At 39.0% G+C, this 22,816-nt stretch overlaps 1 protein-coding gene across 1 annotated transcript in view; it reads right to left on the bottom strand.

Annotated features, from left to right (window-relative positions):
* Positions 1-22,816, bottom strand: part of CNTNAP2 (contactin associated protein 2) — a gene marked incomplete at its 3' end in the record, with an annotated part of 2,047,702 nt that overhangs the window by 242,575 nt on the left and 1,782,311 nt on the right. Inside the window, exon 16 of the mRNA XM_080931878.1 lies at positions 15,104-15,274. Coding sequence (XP_080788004.1) covers positions 15,104-15,274 — 171 coding nt within the window. The remainder of the gene's footprint in view (positions 1-15,103; positions 15,275-22,816) is intronic.

The following is a 22,816-nucleotide window of genomic DNA, read 5'->3' on the forward strand; positions in this document are numbered from 1 at the left end:
AGGCTGGCAAAGATCTGGGCTGTCTTCTGAAGTTGCCACATAAGTATGGGGAAGGAAGTCAAGACCACAGACTCTGCAGAGAGGGAGTTCTGTCTGACCAACTTAGAATGAATCACAAGCCTTATCTGGAAAACTCCAGACTAGCAGGCATGGGTAGACCCCAAGGTAACAGTAGAACTTTCATATCTAGGGTAAACTTTATTTTGAAATTAATCTTTGTCATCCCAGAATGTCTATAACAGATATGCAAAGAGCTTCCTTACAACTAAAAATAGTGATGAAGTCTAGAAAAAAATACAATCTATCTACATCTATTGATTATTCATATATATATATATATATATATATATATATATATATATATATATATATATATATATATATATCACCTAATATTGATGTGCAAATAGCTCTAATAAAACATACATTTCATCTTTAATTTAGGTTAAGATTTTAATCCATAATCTAAACTAAAGTTTTAGAACAAGAATTAGAGAATTTTGAAATATCTTCAAGTGTTGTGAGTAAATATTTAAATCTTTAAGTAAAGGAATAGAAATGCTCATGGTCATCCTAAATTCATGCCCATAGCCTGGGTTGGCTTGAGTAGTTAAAAGGAAGAATACAGGTATAAACACCTGGTTTTTATTCAAAACAAAACAAAGCAAAATCAACACAAAAAGCCCTCATAGTATTTTACGAAGCATACCAAATAACATCCCATTGCCTACAGCCCGGTTAAGTAGAATTCCACATTCTTTGCCTCTGCATGCATGAAGCTCTTCTTAACATCAAAAAATTGCTTCAATTCGGAAATACTGGTAGATAAATTCCTATTAATTTCCTGTTTCTGATTCATCACATTCTACATATTGCGGAGTAATTTCTTCGGTGGCTTCCTAGAGCGTATTCGGCAGAAGGCTGCATGCTGGAAATGAACAGTTTTCCTTAATACTCCTTCCTGAGATTAGGAGGCCATTAGACTCCTGCCTCCACACTTTCTTTGAGTAAACCTGTCTGCCGAAGGCGGACTCTGATTCATCCCAGTATCTGAAAAAGTTCAAACTTGTCCAACATGGAAGCTTAAATTTTTACCATAGCTTCTGATTGCTGCTCATATGATGGTTCCTGTTCGATAATCATTCCTTTCAAAAATTTTGTCTCTTTCATAAATATCCTATGAAATTTTAAAAATATCTTTTTTTTTGCCTTAAAACCCCTTTGTTTTAACTAGTACTTCCCTCTGCTCACTGTAGTTAGTTCACCTTAATAGGATCCTAATGCATAGCTGCATAGTGCTCAGTATTGCCCCACTAGCTGCGGGTCCATATCTTGGATCAGGAAGTAGTTGGACTACTCTTCCTTTCCCTGTGCCTTTCCTATGGCTTCAGAGTCTTTGTTCAGTGTTGCCATATTCTTTTGTCTTGAATGTCTCAATAACATGCCTATTGTTATCATTAACTTATTGGATTCAAATAATCTAAACTATTATATCTGAAATCATTTGACTAACCTGTCTGCTTTTCTTTTCTTATCTGTAGATTATCAACAATTTTTTAAAATGAAATCTCCAAGGATTGCATAATAAAGCCTTAGAAGAGTCCTGCTACTTAGAAAGCTTCCAGCAAATTTAATAACCATGTTGTCATGAGAACGTTTGTCTCCCTCTCTAGAGAAGGTATCTGTTCCTCTCTCCTCACCCTCGGGTCATCTTCTTCAGCACCAGCATGCAGCAGGTGCTGAGTTAAATGATGACATCATCCTGGGAACATTGTTACAATTATTGCCATTGGCAGAAGAGGGGAAAAGCAGCTTTGAAGAGTCAGGATATTTCCTTAATGAAAATGCTAAAAAAAAGTTAATGCATGTCCATAGTTGACAGTGATGGACAAGGTTCTCTGGTCTGGGGTTTCTGGAATTTGTTCTAGTATTTTTTTTTCTTAAAGTACCATCATTTTGCCATCTCAAAAATACTACCAAGAGTAACAGCAATGGAAGGTCTGGTTTGCACGGACGATGCCTGGTTGCTGGCTTATGTTCACTCCCTACATTTGACCATTTTCCCCATTGCTCTCTGGTACCAGGGTGCTCATGGTTGTCACCCATGCCGATCTTCTCAAAGAACCACATTCCTTCCATTTTTCCCCCCTTGGGTCTCTGATCTCTTCTTTGTGGCAAGAATTTCCATGTCCTTATGTCTCTTCCATCTTCAGGAAGGAAAATAAATAAAATAATTTTTCTTTGAGCTCCAAGACCATTCCCACCACTTCATTCCTGGCTTAATAAATTTGATTTTTTGAAAGCCTGGGGATCTAACCTATGGTTTTGCACATGCTAGGCAAGTGATATGCTGAGCCATTTCCCCAACATTTTGTTACTTGATGCTACTGATGTGTCCATGTTAAGCCTAACAGTTACTACATGTTATTGGCTTAGTGGCTTCTCAGCAGTAATTTAATCTTTTAAATTTTATTAATCTCAAAAATTCCATTAAGTCTCTGGAACACGGTTGTCTTTATCTCTGTCTTATGCCAGCTACATTCCATCCCCGAACGTGAATGGCTTTTCATTCCTGTATATCTTGCTGCCTTTCTGTTTGTCTTTGTTTTAGGTACTCTCGTTTATACCAAGTATGCAAAACTCTCGTTTCCCTACATCATGCCGCATCATTCTGTGATCTTAATGCAGGCCATCGTTCCTTGTCTAATGCTACACTTTGGTTTTACCTTCTGAAAGCACATGTGCTGGAGGCTTTGTTCCTAGTTGTTGTGGGAGATCAAATGAGACCTTAAAGAGTAGGGCCTAATAGGTGGTTCTTAGGTAGCTGAGACCAGTAGAAGGGAATGTTGGGCCTCTGGAATGAATTTTCATAATATGGAATAGGAGGCTGGGCCTGGCCCTTTTCCTTTCTGACTTACTGTTGGAATAGACCATCATTTCCTCTTTCAAGTGTAACCACCATTGTATCTAACATGAACCACCAGCAGAGAAGGACCCTTACAAGAACCTGAACCATGCAAATTGGACTTTCTCCGTCAAAATAGGAGCTTGTAATATACTCAAAATCTCAGCCTTCCTCAGGCATTTCATAATAAAACACAGACCAATGTATCTTACCTATCCGCTCATGTTACAGCCCATCCTGCTGTGACTTTTATTTTCAAGTCAAGCCAAATTGTGCCCCAGGAAAGAGAGCCCTGGGCACTAAACTTGCCTACCTTCCAGCTCTCCTGCTCCTGCTCCTAATATGCTACCCTGTCCCCCTCCCAGCCTCACTCCCTCCTGAGTCTCATGGCTCAGTGCTCAATATTTTCTTTCCTTCGGTGTTATCCTGAACCGCCCTTTCTTTCCAGATTCCTGCTTTCCCCTCATCTTTACCTTATCGACTCCTGCTCATCCATCAAAATTTAATTAAAGCATTACGTTCCCTGGGAAGAACCTGTCACTCTACTCAGCTTTAATATTCTCCATGAGCACTTGCAGGCAGTCACTGTCTGCTGACAGAGGTGAAGCACTGTCATGACAGGGATAACTCAGGGGCAAAGAGTTGAGGCCAAGCCCCTAGCTTTGTACTTCCTAGTCGTGTGACCACCCTTGCCTCATACCTCAGTTTCGTAAATTGTAAAGTGCATGTGTGAATGGTGTGTCCACTTCAGAGGATTTCTAGGATGGTGGGTGCGGGGGAGGGGGGTGTATAAAGGATTTAGCACAAGGCCTCAAACAAAATGACCTGGGAAGGCTGAGTTGGTCTCTTAATGTACAGCCACCCATTTACCTGCCTGCTTTCCAAATGGCCACATCTGTAAGGGAAGAAAGCATATTTTGAGCATGTTTCCTCAGCCTTGATCATAGCACCAGAAGCCAAGTAAACATCTAGGAAGAACTCACTGAATGAATGAATAAACATGAAATAGTAAGTGAGAAGGAGAGTTAAAATTTTTCCTTAACGAATGCTAATGAGTAAGATTGCTCTGATTTTATCTTGTGTTTTTCTACTTGTGCAAAGGATGCTGATGACATCTCATTAACTTGTGATACACAAGCTCACTGTTCTCAGAGTCAAAAATCCTCTACTCTTGACAGAAGGGCACAATGTAGTTAATTAATGGGACTGCTATTCTGGAAAGCAACATGTAGGCATACACTGTGACGGAATCCCTCTGAGACACACACAGAGAAACAACATTTAAATTCCCATCAGAAATCCTAACAAACGAAATGGGGAAGAGAAGAGGGAGTGTAAGCAAAGTTTGCCTGAAGAAAAACACCGTTTCTGAGCTTTTTGGTGGTCAGTTACCAGAAGGCTCTTCTAAAGGATTCTTCACCTATGACCCAGAAATTCAACAAAAGTTGAAGTGAATAATTGTGATCATTGAGGTGCTAGCGAGTGCCAACAATGCCAGTTTTCTCCCTCCCTGTTGTAAGATTAAAGGAAAAAACAGATGGGAGAACAAGGTAAAGTGTGAGGCTAAGAGGGTATGACAGCTTCACTCACCTTTACCACAGGGACCTTTTATCCTATGCAGACATGCCCCTTTCCTCTCACTTATTCACTCTACTAAGCCCAAAGTCTTTGCATTCTGTTGCTTATCTGCTGAGGACTATTGTTTTCTTACAGTTAGTCACCAGAGTTGACAACCCTGTAACCACCCCCCTCCAAGAAAATTTAAATATATTGTTTAACATACTCAATTCTTTCCTTGGTAGATGTCTTTCTATCATGTCCATTTTAATTCAAATTCTTGACAAACAATTAATATGATACTACTTAGTGGTTAATCTTCATATTAGTTTGACTGGATTAAGAAAAGTGCCCCCACATATTCCTGTTATGGTTTTAAAAACAATTAGTTTGCTGTATATTGCTTTTATTATCTTTAGGTATGTGTTTTGAATTCCTGATCTCTCTAAGACTTTTAACATGAAGGAGTGTTGTATTTTGTCAAAGGCTTTTTCAGCATCTAATGAGATGATCATGTGATTTTTTTTGAGGTTGTTCATATAGTAGATTATATTGATGGACTTCCATATATTGAACCATCCCAGTACCTCTAGGTCAAATTCTACTTGATCATGGTAAATTTTGATATGTTCTTGGATTCAGTTGGCAAGAATTTAATTGAATATTATTGTATTGATATTCATAAGCAAAATTGGTCTGAAGTTCTCTTTCTTTGTTGGGTTTTTGTGTGGTTTAAGTATCAGTGTAATTGTGGCTTCATAGGATAAATTATGTAGTATTTTTTCTGTTTCTATTTTGTAGGATAGTTTGAGAAGTATTGGTATTAGGTCTTCTTTGAAGGTCTGATAGAATTCTACACTAAAACTATCTGGCCCTGGGAGAGTTTTAATGACTGCACCTATTTTCATAGGGGTTATAGGACTATTTAGAATCTTTATCTGGTCTTGATTTAACTTTGGTACTGGGTGTCTGTCTAGAAAAAAAATCACTCATTTCATCTAGATTTTCCAGTTTTCCTGAGTATAGAATATTGTAGTAAGATCTGATAATTTTTTTTAAAAAATTTCCTCCATTTTTATGTTGTTATAGCTCCATTTTCACTTCTTTTTTATTGAAGAACTTTATTTAAAAAAACAAAGATAAATGTAAAAATTTTAAGCATTTTTGCATAAAAGTATATGACATTTTTGTCATTGCTTGGCTTTTTTTATAAGGTTTGATAGTGTTCATTAAGATTTTAATAATTACAATGAGTATACAGTACATGTAAAACAGGATATAACCTGGAATTAGTCAAAGTTTTCTTAATGTGTAAGAAATAAACATAATGGTTTTTTCTTTTCTTTTTTTTTTCTTGAACTTCACACAGTCTGTGAGTTGTTTCTGGGGTGTTTGGAGCTTTCTAGGGTTAGTATCCCATTATCAGTGACTGTGTATTATATCTGTTCTTTTGTGACTGGGTTATCTCACTCAGGATGATATTCTCTAGATGCAGCCATTTTCTTAAAAATTTCATAAGGTCATTTTTTCTGATAGTTGAGTAGTACTCCATTGTGTAAATGTACCACATTTTTTGTATCCATTTATCTACTAAAGAACAACTGGGTTCTTTCCAGTTTCTGGCTATTATAAATAGAGCTGCTATGAACATTGTGGTGCATTTGTCTTAGTTGTATGTTGGAGCATCTCTGGGGTAAATATCCAGAAGTGAAATAACTGGGTCTTCAGGTAGTACTATGTCCAATTTTCTGAGGAATCGCCAGACTGATTTCCAGAGTGGTTGTACCAGTTTACAACCCCACCAACAGTGGAGAAGTGTTCCTCTTTCTCCACATCCTTGCCAGCATCTGCTGTCATCTGAATTTTTGATCTTGGCCAATCTGACTGGTGTGAGGTGGAATCTCAGGGTTGTTTTAATTTGCAATTCCCTGATGGCTAATGATGTTGAGCACTTCCTTAGATGCTTCTCAGCCATTCATTATTCCTCAATTGAGAACTTTTTGTTTAGCTCTGTACCCAATTTTTTAACAGGGTTGTTTGATTCTCTGGTGTCTAGCTTCTTGAGTTCTTTGTATATCTTGGATATTAGGCCTGTATCTGATGTGGGGTTGGTAAAGATCATTTACTGCTCTGTTGGCTGCCGTTTTGTTTTCTTGACGATGTCTTTAGCCTTACAGAAACTTTGCAATCTCATTAAATCCCATTTGTCAATCTTTGACCTTAGAGCATGAGCCATTGGTATTCTGTACAGGAAATTTTCTTCTGTGCCTATGAGTTCTAAGGTTTTGTCTACTTTGTCATCTAATAATTTCAGTGTACCTGGTTTAATGTGGAGATCTTTGATACATTTACACTTGAGCTTTGTACAAGGAGATAAGAAAGGGTCTAAATTTCATTCTTCTGCATGCTGTGTGCCTGTTGGACAAACACCATTTGTTGAATAGGCTGTCCTTTTCCTGTTGAATGTTTAAAAATCTTTGTCAAAAATCAGGTGACCATATACGTGAGGGCTCATTTCTGGATCTTCTATTCTATTCCATTGATCCATGTGCCTATTTCTTTACCAGTAGCATGCAGTTTTTAGCACAATTGCCTTGTAATAGAGCTTGAGTCAGGGATAGTGATTCCCGCAGATGTTTTCTTGTTGTTGAGGATGAATTTTGCTATTCTAGGTCTTTTGTTATTCCAGATAAAATTACACATTGCTCTTTCCAACTCAATGAAGAATTGGGTTGGTATTTTGATGGGGATTCCATCGAATCTGTAGATTGCTTTTGGTAAGATGGCCACTTTTACAATGTTGATCCTTCCAATCCATGAGCATGGGAGATCTTTCCATTTTCTGAGATCTTCCTCGATTTCCTTCTTTAGAGGTTTGAAGTTCTTGTCATACAGGTCCTTCCTTTACTTGCTTAGTTAGAGTCACACCAAGGTATTTCATAGTTTTTGTGACAATTGTGAATGGTATCTTTTCCCTAATTTCTTTCTCCACATGTTTGTCCTTTGAGTATAGGAAGGCTACTGATTTGTTTGAGTTAATTTTATATCCAGCCACTTTTCTGAACTTGTTTATCAGCTGTAAGAGTTCTCTGGTGGAATTTGTGGGGTTGCTTAAGTACACTATCATGTCATCTGCAAATAGCAAAGTTTTTACATCTTCCTTTCCAATTTATATCCCTTTGATTTCCTTTTGCTGTCTAATTGCTCTGATCAGGACTTCCACTACTATGTTGAATAGGTAGGGGGAGAGTGGGCAGCCTTGTCGAGTCCCTGATTTTAGTGGGATTGCTTCAAGTTTCCCACCGTTAAGTTTGTTGGCTGTTGGTTTGCTGTATATTGCTTTTATTATGTTTAGGTATGGGCCTTGGATTCCTGTTCTTTCCAAGACTTTTAACATGAAGGGGTGTTGAATTTTTGTCAAATGCTTTCTCAGCATCTAGTGAGATGACCATGTGGTTTTTTTTTTCCTTTGAGTTTGTTTGTATGGTGAATTACATTGATGGGTTTCCGTATATTAAACCATCCCTGAATCCCAGGGATGAAGCCTACTTGATCATGGTGAATGATTGTTTTGATGTGTTCTTGGATTCGGTTTGCAAGGATTTTGTTGAGTATTTTTGCATCAATGTTCTTAAGGGAAATTGGTTTGAATTTCTCTTTCCTTGTAGGGTCTTTGTGTGGTTTAGGAACGAGGGTTATTGTAGCCTCAAAAAATGAGTTAGGCAGTGTTCCATCTGATTCTATTTTGTGGAATAGTTTGGAGAGTTTTGGTATTATGTTGTCAATAAATGTCTGATAAAATTCTGCACTGAACCCATCTGGACCTGGGCTTTTTTTGGTTGGGAGGCTTTTGATGACTTCTTTTATTTCTTTAGGTGTTATGGGATTATTTAGGTGGATTACCTGGTCCTGGTTTAACTTTAGTATCTTGTATCTGTCTGGGAATTCATCTATTTCCTTCAGATTTTCCAGCTTGTTGAGTATAGGCTTTTGTAGTAGGATCTGATGATTTCTTGAATTTCCTCAGTTTCAGTCATTATTTCTCCACTTTCTTTTCTGATTTTGTTAATTTGGATACTCTCTCTTTGCCCTCTAGTTAGTCTGGCTTAGGGTTTATCAATCTTGTTAATTTTCTCAAAGAACCAGCTCTTGGTTTTGTTGATTCTTTGAATGGTTCTTTTTGTTTCTATTTGGTCTATTTCTGCCCTAAGTTTGAGTATTTCTTGCCATTTACTCCTCTTGGGTGTATCTGTTTCCTTTTGTTCTAGAGCTTTCAGAGGTGCTGTCAAGTTGCTGATGTATGGTCTCTCCAGTTTCTTTTTGGAAGCACTCAGTGCTATGAATTTTCCTCTCAGTACTGCTTTCATTGCATCCCATAGGTTTGGGTATGTTGTGTTTTCATTTTCATTAAATTCTAGAAAATCCTTAATTTCTCTCTTTATTTCTTCTTTGACCCTGCTATTGTTTAATAGAGCATTGTTTAGTTTCCATGTGTATATGGGATTTTTGTTGTCTTTGTTGTTATTAAAGACCAGCCTTAGATCATGGTGATCTGAAAGGATGTATGAGAGTATTTCAATCTTCTTATATTTATTGAGGTTCGTTTTGTAATTAATTATGTGGTTGATTTTTGAGAAGGTGCCATGAGGTGCTGAGAAGAAGGTGTATTCTTTTGTTTTAGGATGATATGTTCTGTAGATATTTATTAATTCCAGTTGGTTCATAACCTCTGCTAGTTTTACAGTGTCCTTGTTCAATTTTTGTTTCCATGATCTGTCCATTGGTGAGAGTGGGGTATTGAGGTCTCCTACTATTATTGTGTGGGGTGCAATGTAGTTTTTGAGCTTTAGTAGGGTTTCTTTTATGAATATCGGTGCTTTTGTATGTGGAGCATATATGTTAAGCATTGATAGTTCCTCCTGACAAATTTCCCCTGTAATGAATAAGAAGTGTCCTTCCTCATCTGTTTTGATAACTTTTGGTTGAAGATCTACTTTATTTGATATAGAATGGTCAATCCAGCTTGCCTCTTGGCGCTATTTGCTTGGAAGGTTTTTTCCCAACCTTTTACTCTGAGATAGTGTCTGTCTTTGTCTCTGTGATGAGTTTCCTGTATGCAACCTAATGCTGGGTTTTGTTTATGTATCCAGTCTGATAGCCTATATTTTTTTAATTTGGGAATTGAGTTCATTTATGTTAACAGATATTAAGGAATAGTGGTTGCTGTTTCCTGCTATTTTTGCTTTTGGAGGTTGAATTGTGCCTGCATGTCTTTTTTATTTTGGTTTTCTTGCTTAGGAGTTTTCTTGTTTTTATTAGGATTTAGCTCCCCTTGTTGTATTAGGTTTTCCCCCTATAATTTGTTGTAGTGCTGTGTTTGTTGTCAGATATTGTGTAAATTTAGTTTTGTCTTGGAATATCTTCGTCTCTCCATCTATGGTGATTGAGAGTTTTGCTGGGTATAGCAGCTTTGGCTGGCACCTGTGCTCTCTTAGGGTCTGCATGATGTCTGTCCAGGCTTTTCTAGCTTTCATCGTCTCTACTGAGAAGTCAGGTGTAATTCTGATTGGTATGCCTTCATATGTTACTTGACATTTTTTCCTTACTGCTTTTAATATTTTTCTTTGCTTTGGGTATTTGGTGTTTTGACTATTATTTGTCGGGAGGAATTTTTTTTTCTGGTCCAACCTATTTGGAGGTCTGTATATATCCTGTATACAACAATATGATGCCAGAAGCTGGAAACAACCCAGATGTCCTTTAATGAAAGAATGGATACAGAATATCTAATATAGTCACAGGATGGAATACTACCTAGCTATTAAGGAGGGAGTATAACATTTAAAATGTTAATAAACAAAATAACCAGTAAAAAAAAAGATGACTTCTTAAAATTTGCAAGCAAATGGATAGAACTAGAAAATATCATTCTGAGTGAGGTAGTCTACCCCAAAGGACATACACAGTATGTACTCACTGAGAAGTGGCTATTAACCCCCAAAGCTCAGAATTACCTACAATATAACTCACAGACCATATGAAACTTAACAAGAAGGTAGGCCAAAGTGTGGATTCTTTAAACCCACCTAGAAGGGGGAACAAAATAATCACAGGAGGCAGAGAGTCACCTGGGTGTGAGAATTGAGGAAGAGGGGAAAAAAGAAGGTAGGACAAGGTATGGCAAGAGACAGGAATAAAGTCCAGAGTGCCAGGAGAATGAATAGAAAAAAGTAGCATTATGGGTTGGGTAACTTGGGGACCCAGCAAGTCCCAGACATCAGAGATGTGACAAGCTCCCAGGACCCAGTAGGGATGACATTAGTCAAAATACCCAACGACATGGAGCTAGAACCTGAAAAGACCCCCTCCAGTAGATAGACATGGCTCCCTAGTGAAGGACTGGCGACATTCACTCAACTTTGAAATATTTGATTCAGAATTGTCCCTGTCTAAAGGAAATGCAGGGACAAAAATGGAGCAGAGGCTGAAGAAAAGGCCATCCAGTGACTGCCCCACTGTGTGATCCATTCCATCTGCTTTCATCCAACTCCAACACTATTGCTGATGCCAAGATGTGTTTACAGACAGGAGCCTGGTATGGTTGCCCTCTGAGAGGCTCTGCCAGCATCTGACTAAGACAGATACAGATACAGATACAGATACAGATACAGATATAGATACAGATACAGATACAGCCAACCATTAGACAGAGCCTGGAGATTCCAATGGAAGAGTTAGGAGAAGGCCTGCAGGAGTTAAGCTATTGCAACCCCACAGGAAGAACAAAGTATCAACTAATTGGACTACTCAGAGTTTCCAGGGACTAAAACCTGCCAACCAAAGAATATATATGTGTCAGTCCATAACGTCCTCTACAAATGTAGCAGATGACTGACTGCCTTATCTGGCATCTGTGGGAAGGGAGGCATTAGTCCTGTGGAGACTTGACACCCCAGAGAAGGGGAATGTTGGAGGGGTAAGGTATCTTAGAGGGTGGGGAGCACCATCTTAGAGACAAAGGGGAAAGGATGAGGAGAGAATGAGGGGTTTGTGGAGGGGAGACTAGAAAAGGGTTAACATTTGAAATATAAACAAATAAAATGATTAATTAAATAAACCAATCAGTTCTTGGGGGTCTCTGAACTAAGGAATGCATTAATCTCTTGATGGGTCATAATTTGATGGCACTGTTTGAAGTTTTGTAAACAAAAATGTAGACGATTGTCTACTTATGGAAGGAAGTAAGCTACTGGGACTGCTCTTGTGGCTCTATGTTGCTCAAATCTTTTTTTTTAGGTCAGTTCAAGTTAGCAGCTTCCAGGTGACCCAGATTCTTTCTGCTGCGATATTCTGCCCAAATGGGGTCACCTAGCCATACATTCAACTCTATGAAATCTTTTGCTGAGATAAATAATTCCCCTTTTAAGGTGTCCTCAGGCATTTTGGTCACAGATAATTCAAAAATAACAATATCTTTCCTTGTACTTTTACATTTTACCTTAACAGTTATATGAAATTGGTGGGAACTTGTGTTATATTTTCAAGAAAGCTTAGTTCAGCCTTTTTTTCTAAGCTGCAACACAATTACTCCAAATGAACACTATGAACTAATTTGTGCCTCAGTTTCTCTTAAGGGTTGATAGCCTCACAGGAGCACCACTTCTTACTTGCTTTGAAAAGGTTTGTCTCACATACACATGTCTGTCATCACCTACTGTATACAGAACACTAAGGCACCTTTGAACTCAGCTGGAGATGCTCAAAGTGATACTTTCTACTGTCTGCCAGTCAAGGGTCTTTAAGAAATATTTTCACTTTTAGAGGATGTTAGAAGGCACAGGAGGCTCTAGAAGAGACTGTTTCAAGCCTGCATCTTGAAGATTCTGTTTTCACCCCATATAAACAATACCACAGAAAGGTCAGTTATATGACAAGTTGGAGGCTGTAATTCACCTTCTGCTACACGTTTGCTGTTGCAGAAAGACCTTCTAAGAAAGAGCCTCATAGCAGTAGGTGACAGTCTAGGCTTATAGTCCAAAGACCTGTAGGCTTTGAAATCATCTCTAAACATTTTCCTCAATAAGAAATAAATGAAATCTTTTGATGCATGAGGAGAGTCAATGTAATCTCTGAACTAGGCTTATTTCCGGCTTCCAAGACATTACTGTACAAAACACAAGCAGGTGAAATAGTCAGAGAATCTAAGGAACATTATAGAAACATACAGAACTTTTCAAATATAGAGCTGCCCATTTTCAGGCCATGCGATATTTCTAATATGCCCTCTAACTAATGTGGAAGTAAAAACATAGTTGGTTAAATTAATTTTAACTGAAGGAAATGAAAAATCCCATTTTAATAATTATGAGCCCTAATTCAGTGGAGAGGGCATTTTAATCAATAAATTAATTAGTTTCAATTCTAGGGCCAGACTACTCTCAGTCTTGTTTTTAATCAGATCTTGCCCATGGTGAAAACTTTAAGTTGTTCATGTTGGTTATGGTGAGAACAGAGTCTGGGGTTAAAGAAAGGGGAAGGGTCTGCACAGGAAGATCTGAACAAGTGAGGGAGATGAAAAGGTGGCCTGCAGTTGAGTTTGAGATAGCCAAGCTACATAGAGAAGGCAAAGAAGAAGGCTAGTGATGAGAGACCAGTTGTTTCCATGCCCAGTGCTCTGGAAGGACATATTTATCATCCTTTCTTAAAGTCTTGCTTCTAATGAAGCTGATTGTAACTGACTCAACATAGTTTAGGAGACTATCTCAGACTACCAGCTTGACATTAGGCAATCAAGAAAGATTGCAGCTATACCTTAGTGGCTGGGATAGAATTCATTCTCTGTCATGGTAAAGCTATAGATGATTATATTAATATAAGGATAAGAAGAGCATAGTATAATTAATGATACCTGAGGTACCCACAGAGTTCAAGTGTAGTAATGCTGGTCAAATGATTGACAGCTATTGACAGTCAAGGTCAAGAACTAACAAGTTTAGAGTCAGAGATGAATAGTACATAAACAACTCATGATCACGGCCATGGCTGGTCTGGGGGACAGACATAAAGTATGTGGGGCCCTCACTGATTGACTCAGTCATCATAGCCCAGGAAATTAGCCAACACCAAATGGCATTATTTCAGCCATTGTCTAGCATCTGTTGTGCCCCTGTAAACTCCCTTGACCAAGGAGTTCAATGTGTTTTTTTCTCTCTCCTGGAAGCCTCTTCTATTCTTGGGAGTTTCTGTCTTGTTCCCCCAATTGCTATTCCATTATTCTTATTAATTTTTTTTCTATTGTACACCCCACAAGAGCCTGCATCTTTAATCTTTGTGTGTGTGTGTGTGCCTGTCTGTCTGTCTGTGTGTGTGTGTGTGTGTGTGTGTGTGTGTGTGTGTGTGTGTATGTGACAATGGGTTTGGAGCTACTATCGCAGGTGGACTTCTGTGACATCTAAGTGCCTAGTATGGCAAGTCCTTGGTTCCAGCACTACTGGGCTGAGAAGGATTCTGATCATACTGAAAACCCTCAAATTACAATGGAAAACCTTGCAAAAATAATTCTAGTACTTACTAGATACTGAAGTAAGTCTTCCATGAATATCTGCGTCTCAATTTTAGAATAGTCTCCCAAAATTGACATCATAATTCTATATAATTCAAAAAGTGGGATCCAATATGATTAAGTAATTCAATCCTAAATTTGGGCTTGAATCTGAGACTTTTTCTCTAACATCTTCACCTATTTCTTCTATGTTACAATCTACCATTTAAAATAAGGACTCAGTGGAATTTCAACATAAAAAATGTTTATCCAAGATTATCTTTTTAAAATGGTTCATTGCATATTTATAAGTACAAAAAGAGAAAAACCATAGATAAACTGGGAAATAGCTTTGGGATTATTCTTGGAACAGAAGCATAAGCTAGGAGTAGTGTAGGGAACCTGAAGGGCACAGATGCAGAGAGAAAGCCAGTCTGACATATTCAGCAGAGGGCTGAGATCTTGCAGAAGAATGGGCTCAGAGTCTCCTGCATGCTTTTGACTTATCTCAACAGACAGAAGAGCACAAAAAAAAAAAATAATTGTTTAACCTGGAGGTCTGGATATTATAAATGCCTAAACCTGAGGATACATAGACCTTGGTAAAGCAATACTTATCTGTGGACCTGCCTGAATTCTCTTCCCATAAAGGCAATCCTGAAAGTAGAGCTCCACGTGATTGGTGGGTTGAGATTTGTGTATGTGTTTATGTTTATTTCTGTGTCCTTGCCTAGCCAAATTATGACCCTATACTTTTTGGAATGTGCGGATGCAGAACTTCATTGAGAAAACTGCATGGCAGCATTTTGTTTCATCAGATGGCAGTTCTGTGGCTGCCTCTGTCACATTGATATCTTTATTTTCTCCCTCTACTTTCCTTCATGCTGGTCCCTCTACCCTCGTCTTTCGGGTTGGTTTACACACCTCTTGACAACTCTTGACCCACTTCCTTGGAAAATAAGTACATCAAACGAAGATCCTTATTTCATGCTCTCCCAACACCAGTAAAGCAGTGCTTTCTTGTCTTCCCTGTCAACCATCTTGGGAGATCTCTATGATCAGAGTGAGCACTAATGTATTGACAGGAAATAAATACTTACACTTGAGCTCCAGCTTGATGAAGTCTGTGTTCCCAAGATTTTCCAGAAACACTCCCCGGGGGATTAATGTCTTAAAGTAGAAAGAAATGTCAGCACTTGTTTCCCCTTGGAAGGTAGAGAAGTGCAGGTAAGATGAAGGGTTTGGGAAGGAGGCAGCATTCCAATAATTTCCTGTGGGATGAAGAGAGAAGATAAGTTACCGTGTACCTTGAATAGGACAATTATATACATGTCCTATTTCTTGAGTATGATAATCCAGTAGTCATGCATTCCTACACAATTGCTGAGAAAGAAGAGACTCTTTGGGGGAGCTGCCTTCAATTTGTGCCTAGAGCTAGAGATGTAGCAGGGGCGTGGAGTCAGAAACATCAAGATGTGAAAGATGCCAGTTTACAGAGCAAGCCTTTCTTTTCTTAGGCTTTATCTAAAGAACAGAGTATGTATAGGGTGTGAGAGAAAGTCTATAAAATACAAATGGGGGTGGCTATAAATGCCCTATAAAGGCCATACAACACATGTGGCTCTTTTCTCAGCTCACTAACCCAATCTCACTCTTGGGGTACCTTTTCTGTTAATAAATGGTCTCTACTTCTGTCTCTAACCATAAGTCCCTGGTATACTATTTTATCCTGAGACATGAGAGCCTGGACTCAGATGCCTTCTGAACATACTCAAGTGCTTTCAGTCAATCAGTACCCTGAAAGTCCTGGGAAGGTATGGTCTATCCTTCCCAACCATTGCCTGGCTGAATGGCCAGTATCTTTGGAAGAAGAACAACTTATAGGGTATAATAAAACTCCAAACCAGCTAATTCAGATATTATCAGGACTAATGAATTAAGAAGTTAATATGGAACCATGGCCTGACTTGCAATTTGATCCTCTAGTCGAAACTCCCAGGTTAAGGCCAATTAAGATGAAAAACCATAGATGTGTTTTAAAGTAGTTTATAAAGCCTTGAGCTTTAACATTAATTCTACAATCTGTCTTAATGGGGTGTACCTGTCTTTTGAAGAGCACAATAGGTGAGCTGAGCTTACTTCATTAGTTTATACTCACCTACAAATTTCACTTTTTTTTCTCTAATAAAAACCATATATATATGTGACATCAAATCCAATTACTACTCTTTAATGAAGGTAACTTTGTGGCGGCACTGCTCTACTTAAGCTATAATTTTAAATTAAACATGTAGTATTGTTCTATGCAGATATTAAGTTACCTTCCTACCTCACTAACGCTATTTGTTTTTGTAGGTATCTAGGATATAGTGACATCCAAATAAGTGCTTGAAATATTTTAAGTTAAATGCATTATAAATATACACATTAAAAATTTTAACAAGTTTATGTGAGCCACCACAATGATTTCTCAATAAAGAAACACCAGACTGGAAGTGGCTTCGTGCCGCTAGTTGGGAAGAGCAAGAAAAGGAACTTAAGTGTTCATGTTTCTGGAAACAAAACAAAGACAATATTATCCCTTGGTTAGTTTTAGTACCTTGGTGAATATCAAAATCTGAGAATGGAAATCTCTTAAATAAAGTACTTAAATAGTTGCATATAATCTATGCACATCCTTCTGTATACATTAAACCATCTCCAGATTGCAGGTCATACCTAACACAATGGGAATGCTGAGATAGCTGTCATTTGTCCTTCTCAATTGTTTAGAAAATAACAGCAGGGAAGTGTTTGCATATGTTTACACATGGAGTCAACTCTTTCCTCCTACCTTTAGGTGGCTTCTGAAGGATAGAAGACTGAATTAATGTTACCAGCTTGAATGGCACTTGCTGAGTCACCTTGCCCCACCTTTTTGCTAGGGGTCTCACTGGGCTGAAGATCAATGACCAGCCAGTGAGCCTAAGGGATTCACTTGTCCAGGCTTCCCTAGCACTGGAATTACAAATTGTGCCACCATATCTGGCTTTTGTTTACATGGGTTAGGGAATCTAACTCAGGTCCTCCAGAAAGCTTTTAACAAATGAGCCATATCCACAGCTTCTAAAAATTAGTTTGCAAATGTAGTTCATTTGCTAAATCCATAGATACAGCTAGAGGTCAGCGGGCGGTTTCTGATTAGTTAAGCTTAGGTTTTGTCAGACTGTGGTTTTTTAAGAATGCACTTCAAGTGCAGTGCTGAATGGATGACATAAAATAGTTCCTAATCTTTTCTGTTCTCTGGAATTGTCCTAGAATAATGATCCTTCTTTTAACTACCTTAGTAGATAGTGTATACATGAGAAGGCGGGGAAATATGTCTGTAGGTGTCTAAAGCAGGGTAAAAAGGGTCAAGGGAAGTTATTCAGTAAGTAGAATGCTTGTCTAACATGCAACTGATCCTTAGCGCTGCATAGCCAGCAGTAGTAGTGTGTGCTTGTAACTCAGGAAGTAGAGCCAGGAGTTTCAGAAGTTTAAGGTTATTCTTGGCTATTCGAAGAAAAGGATGGATAGCCTTCTCTCTCTCTCTCTCTCTCTCTCTCTCTCTCTCTCTCTCTCTCTCTCACACACACACACACACACACACACAAGATGCAGGTAAGAACTTCAAGGTGTTTTAAAGTCCTAGTGTAGTTTTAAGTTGTTGTGTTTTAATTGTTCATAGCTTTCAGCTTGGTTCTTTGTAGGAGAAAAAGTATGATGCTGGGTGGAATAGTATTGGAAAAGGAAAGATCATTACTGTCCCTGACACCAAGGCTGTCACTGAAGGGGGGGTTCTTTTCCTTGGGTCCACATCTGCTGTTATAGGTGGGGAGACAGATGTACTATTCCTGCCACTAGGAAATCTGGTACTTCTTTGAGAAAACCTAAATCAAACTAGCAGTTGTCACAGCCATTAGGAACACTCAAGTTGGAGTGGGTGAAGATGCAGGAGGATTCTGCTAGTCCTGAGTAGGGGAAAGTCTTTTAACATCCTAAGAGCCTGCAGGATCCAGATCCCTGTGGTCCTCCAGCCTTATGCAGAACAATTTTGTCTCTTAAGGTTGAATCCCCAAGACAGGAATGTAATTAATGTTTGCAAGTTTCAATCCAATCAAGTGCATTCTTATTATCTGAGGTGGTGATGCATTAAAAGAAGGGCAGCTGTCTGAAGTGATTCTAGGAAAAAGAAAGCTAAAAGGAAAACCTGTCAGCATTTATTTGAGGTCCGGGTCTAGCTATTCCGATAGGAATATACCCAGAGACGAGAAGGCAGTTCAATCAGTTCTCCTCATTTGATGAAACATCTCTACTGATGGCCATTCCATTTGTTCTAATTCTGTGCCCACTAAGCAACTTCAATCTACTTCAGTCTCTTGAAGGGGGTTATTCATGGGAAACCATGCCTTGTACTAGTGGTATTACCAGGATCCTGGAAATGTCTGGATCGTTACAAGCTACCTTTCTTACTTGTGAGTGTCCAAAATCTTTTGATGAATTTGTGAAATCCAGACTCCATCAGCAGCAGGAAGGCCTCTGCTCTGGCCTGGGAAGATCACATTTGTGTCTACTCTGGAGTTGCAAATGATGGATGGGGGGTGAGACTTGGGGATCAACTGGGAAGCAGGCAGAGATATTTTGTCTCATTTATTTATCTTGAAAAAAAAAAACTCTTCCCTTTATTGTTTCGTTAAAACTATTTTACTTATTGTTAGTGTGTACATGCGTATTAGTGTTCACACATGCCTGTGAGTATGTAAAAGTTGTGAGTGTGTGTTTATGAGTGTGTACATGTGTGTGTGTGTGTATGACTGTGTGTGTGAGTATGTGTGCATGCATGTGCATGCATGTGTTTGTACAGATGCACACATGCTGTGGCATAGCTGTAGAGATGAGAATATGACTTTTGGGAGCTGTTTTTTTTTCTTCCATTCTGGGATCTGTGGATTGAACTCAGTTCCTGAAGCTTATGCAGCACTTCACCCACCGAGTAACCCATCATGCTTGCTTAGTGTCCATCCTTTTAACTGTCCACTTTAGTTATATCACATTTCCCAATATGAATAAAGTGCCAGAAAGAATGAATAAGCAGATGTGCCCAATGGGATGTGAGCTTACTTTCTTTTCTTTTGAAAAAGATATTATTACTTGTATTTTATGTATGTGACTATTTTGCCTGCATGTAGATTTGTGTACCATGTACTTGCCTACTAAAGGAAAAGAGGGTATCAAATTTCTTGGAACTGAAGTTACAGACAGTTGTGAACTGCCATGTGGGTGCTTGGATTCAAACCCAGGTCCTCCGGAAGAGCAGCCAGTGCTGTCCTTGACCATAGAACCACCTCCCTAGTCCTGGGAACACACATTCAATGAGTATGTAAAAAGAAAAAGGTTTGAATGCTGACGCTCCAGACCCCAGGGACTTTTTCTGAGTCTTGTCTGGAAAGTCTGTTGCTCAGATTTGGGGACTTAGAACAAATAATGCAAGTGCTTTTCTCAATGTGCATTGCATTTCACCGTGCAGGAAGCTGATAGCATTCTTACCATGTGTTTATATTGCTTCTAGTTGACCATAAGCTTATGAAAGCTGAGATAAAACTATTTCATATCCATAACCTTAGTACTCAGAATACAGTCAGCAATCTATAAGTAATTATTAAAGAAATGAGTAAGCGATTAGTTACTCCTCATTTATATCTAGTTTTAATTCCATATGCAAACACTTCATGAGTCAAATGTGGTATTTGTGTACCCTGAGTATTAAAGATGCTAAATAAATATCAATAAAGAGTAATGCTGCTTTGGTACCTACAGATAACCAGACACTGATTCCACCAGCACACCATAACCTTTTCCATTTATGACTTTATTTCTTTTTTTTTAAAATTGAACAACTTTATTTTTAAAAACAAGGATAAATGTACATTTTTGCATAAAAGTATACAAATACATTTTTGTCAGTACTTGGTTTTTTTAAAGGTTTGATAGTGTTATAATGAGCATAACACGACTTTATTTCTAGTATTCCCTATAGACTTCATTGAACAATGCCCAGCATTTATGGGACTGATGGTCTCATAACCTTAAGGCTATTGAAATAGTTGCAATTGGTACTTGTTACCAAGGTCAGTGCTATGGAGGGGAAAGCACATTGCATGAAGCTATAAAGTCAAAATAAGTGAGTCCCTGGATGATAAGGATTGAGTGACAGTTGGGAGACAGGCAGCATGGACTGATGGGGGGGGATGTTGGAAATCAAGAGGGAAGTTATGCTACTGAATAGAAATGAGTGTCTGAGATTAGAAGGGTCAGTCAACAGTGACAGAATAATGAGGTAGGTGGAAAGGTTTAAGGACACAGTCCAGGGCAACTGTCCTCTGAGGTTTGGTGCAATGGTTGGTATGGCATTGAGAGCTCCTCAAGCTTGAAAACAAATCCATCATGGGAGAAGCTTATCAAATAAGTTCATGCCAAGTCAGGCCAGGTTTATACATGTTCAGAGAAAGCAGGGTGACATCTCCAGCTAAATGTCAGAGAGGGCAGAAGACCCCAAACCAGGTGTCACTGACACTCAGTGTCACTACAAACCTCAGGGAGTCACTACTTGAAAACAGTGCTCCCGATATACATTCAAATTTTTCAGTAGCCACTTATTTGATTTGATCAATGAATGTTTGGTGTGAAATACTGAGCCCGGAATTCCTAGAACTATTTTCTGAGTAGCGGACTTTAATTTTAAATACAATTTTCCTTCCTTACAAAATATTACATAGGAAACCTACTTGATGCCATGTGGCCCAGGTGGGCAGAGCAAGCCTGAGAGGACCCTTGCTCAGGCAAGGACATAGTGCTTTTTAGATGACTTCAAACACTCAGAGGCCTTCTATGTCACTAGCATGAACAAGGCAGTGGGAGAGAGATGGAAGAGAAGTAAAACCAGCATGGAACTATAAAATATCATCTTGAGTGAGGTAACCCAATCACAAAAGAACACACATGGTATGCACTCACTAATATGTGGATTTTAGCTCAAAAGCTCAGAATACCCAAGATAAAATCCATAGACCACATGATGCTCAAGAAGATGGAAGACCAAAGAGTGGATGCTTCAGTCCTTCTTAGAAGGGAGAACAAAATATTCAGAGGAGGAAATAGAGAGACAAAGTATAGAGCAGAGACTGAAGAAAAGGTAACCCTAGACTGACTCACCTGGGATCCATTCTATATACAGTCACCAAACCCAGACAATATTGTGGATGCTAAGATGTGTATGCTGACAGGAGACTGATAAAGCTGTCTCCTGATAGGCTCTGCCACAGCCTGAGAAATACAGAGGGGCATGCTCGCAGCCAACCATTGAACTGAGAACAGGGTCCTCAGTGAAGGAGTTAGCAAAAGGACTGAAGGGGTTTTCAACCTCATATGAAGAACAACAATATCAACCAACCCTCCCCAGAGCTCCAAGAGACTAAACCACCAACCAAAGAGTACACAAGGAGGGAGGGACCCATTGCTTCAGTCACATATGTAGCAGAGGATGGCCTTATTTGCCATCAACAAGAGCTTTGGCCCTTGGCTCTATGAATGCTCAATACCCCAGTTAGGGGAATGCCAGGGCCCGGAGGTGGGAGGAGCTGGGTGGGTGAACACTTGTATAGAGGTAGGGGGAGGGGGCACGGGAGGGGAGAATTTCAGAGGGAAAACTGGGAAATCATTTGAGATGTAAGTAAAGAAAATATCTAATATACAAAAGAAAGAAAGAAAAGCAGTATGGTGTGCGCACAGTGAGGAGCAGTCTGATGTGAGTAGCTGGAGATGCTCAATGAGCCCATGTTGTCACCAGGGGCCATGTCTAGACCAGTGGCCTTGCTTCAGCGGGGTTATGCTACCACTTTTCCAGTAGAACTAGCCTTAGTGGCTTGGTCACAGTGAGCTAGCCTGATGACATGTGGGTATGAGATCTATAACCGCCCTTTGCTGGCTATGGAGTTTCATTGAGAGATCCTGTCTCTCCATAAGTTGTCAAGCATAGAGAAAGACACCTGAAGTTAACATCTTATCTCCACATGTCCAAACATACATGCACAAACACATTCCATTCCCCCACACACAGATACAAGCATGCACACATACCTTCGTGTGGAAGTTATTAATTTATATCCTTAAGTATTTCCTATTGATTTTCCAGGATATGAAATGAGGATTAAACTTTAATAGAGACTGCCTCCTCAGCCTCCTTTGCATCTTTCTCCAGACAGTCACACTGCAGAATTTATGAATCTATGAAAATTTAGCATTTATATTTAAGGTGGCATGGCCATCATTTACTAATAAGCCAGGTAATCAAATATAGTTGTATTTTATCTTTGTACAGTTTGTTTCTCTGAGATCAATTTCTTTTCCCTTTGCTCAGCTATCTACGTCTTTGTCATGGATTCCGAATTCACTATCACAACTTCACGGCTTTTCTCAAAACCTTTTCTAGCATTAAGCTTCCTCAGTCATTTACCAGTGAAGGCTTTGAACTCTGGGGACATCCTGTTTCCCTCTGTTTCCATCTGAATAGATATGTCTTAGGGTTTAGCTCCTGTCCTGTGATTTCTCTCTCTCCCCCGTGGCCAAACCTACCTCTTCTCCTCTTCAGGAATCTATGTTTAGATTCAGAGATGTCATGACATCTCATTTTTTTGTCTGCACCCTCATTTTCTGGAATCACATTTTTTAGTTAGTATCTTGAGGAAAAGGGTGTTTGAGGTTAACTTCCCAGATCCTTGTTCTTCTGATAAGCCATT

This window comes from Micromys minutus (genome assembly GCF_963924665.1).
Source record: "Micromys minutus genome assembly, chromosome: 18".
NCBI lineage: Eukaryota > Metazoa > Chordata > Mammalia > Rodentia > Muridae > Micromys > Micromys minutus.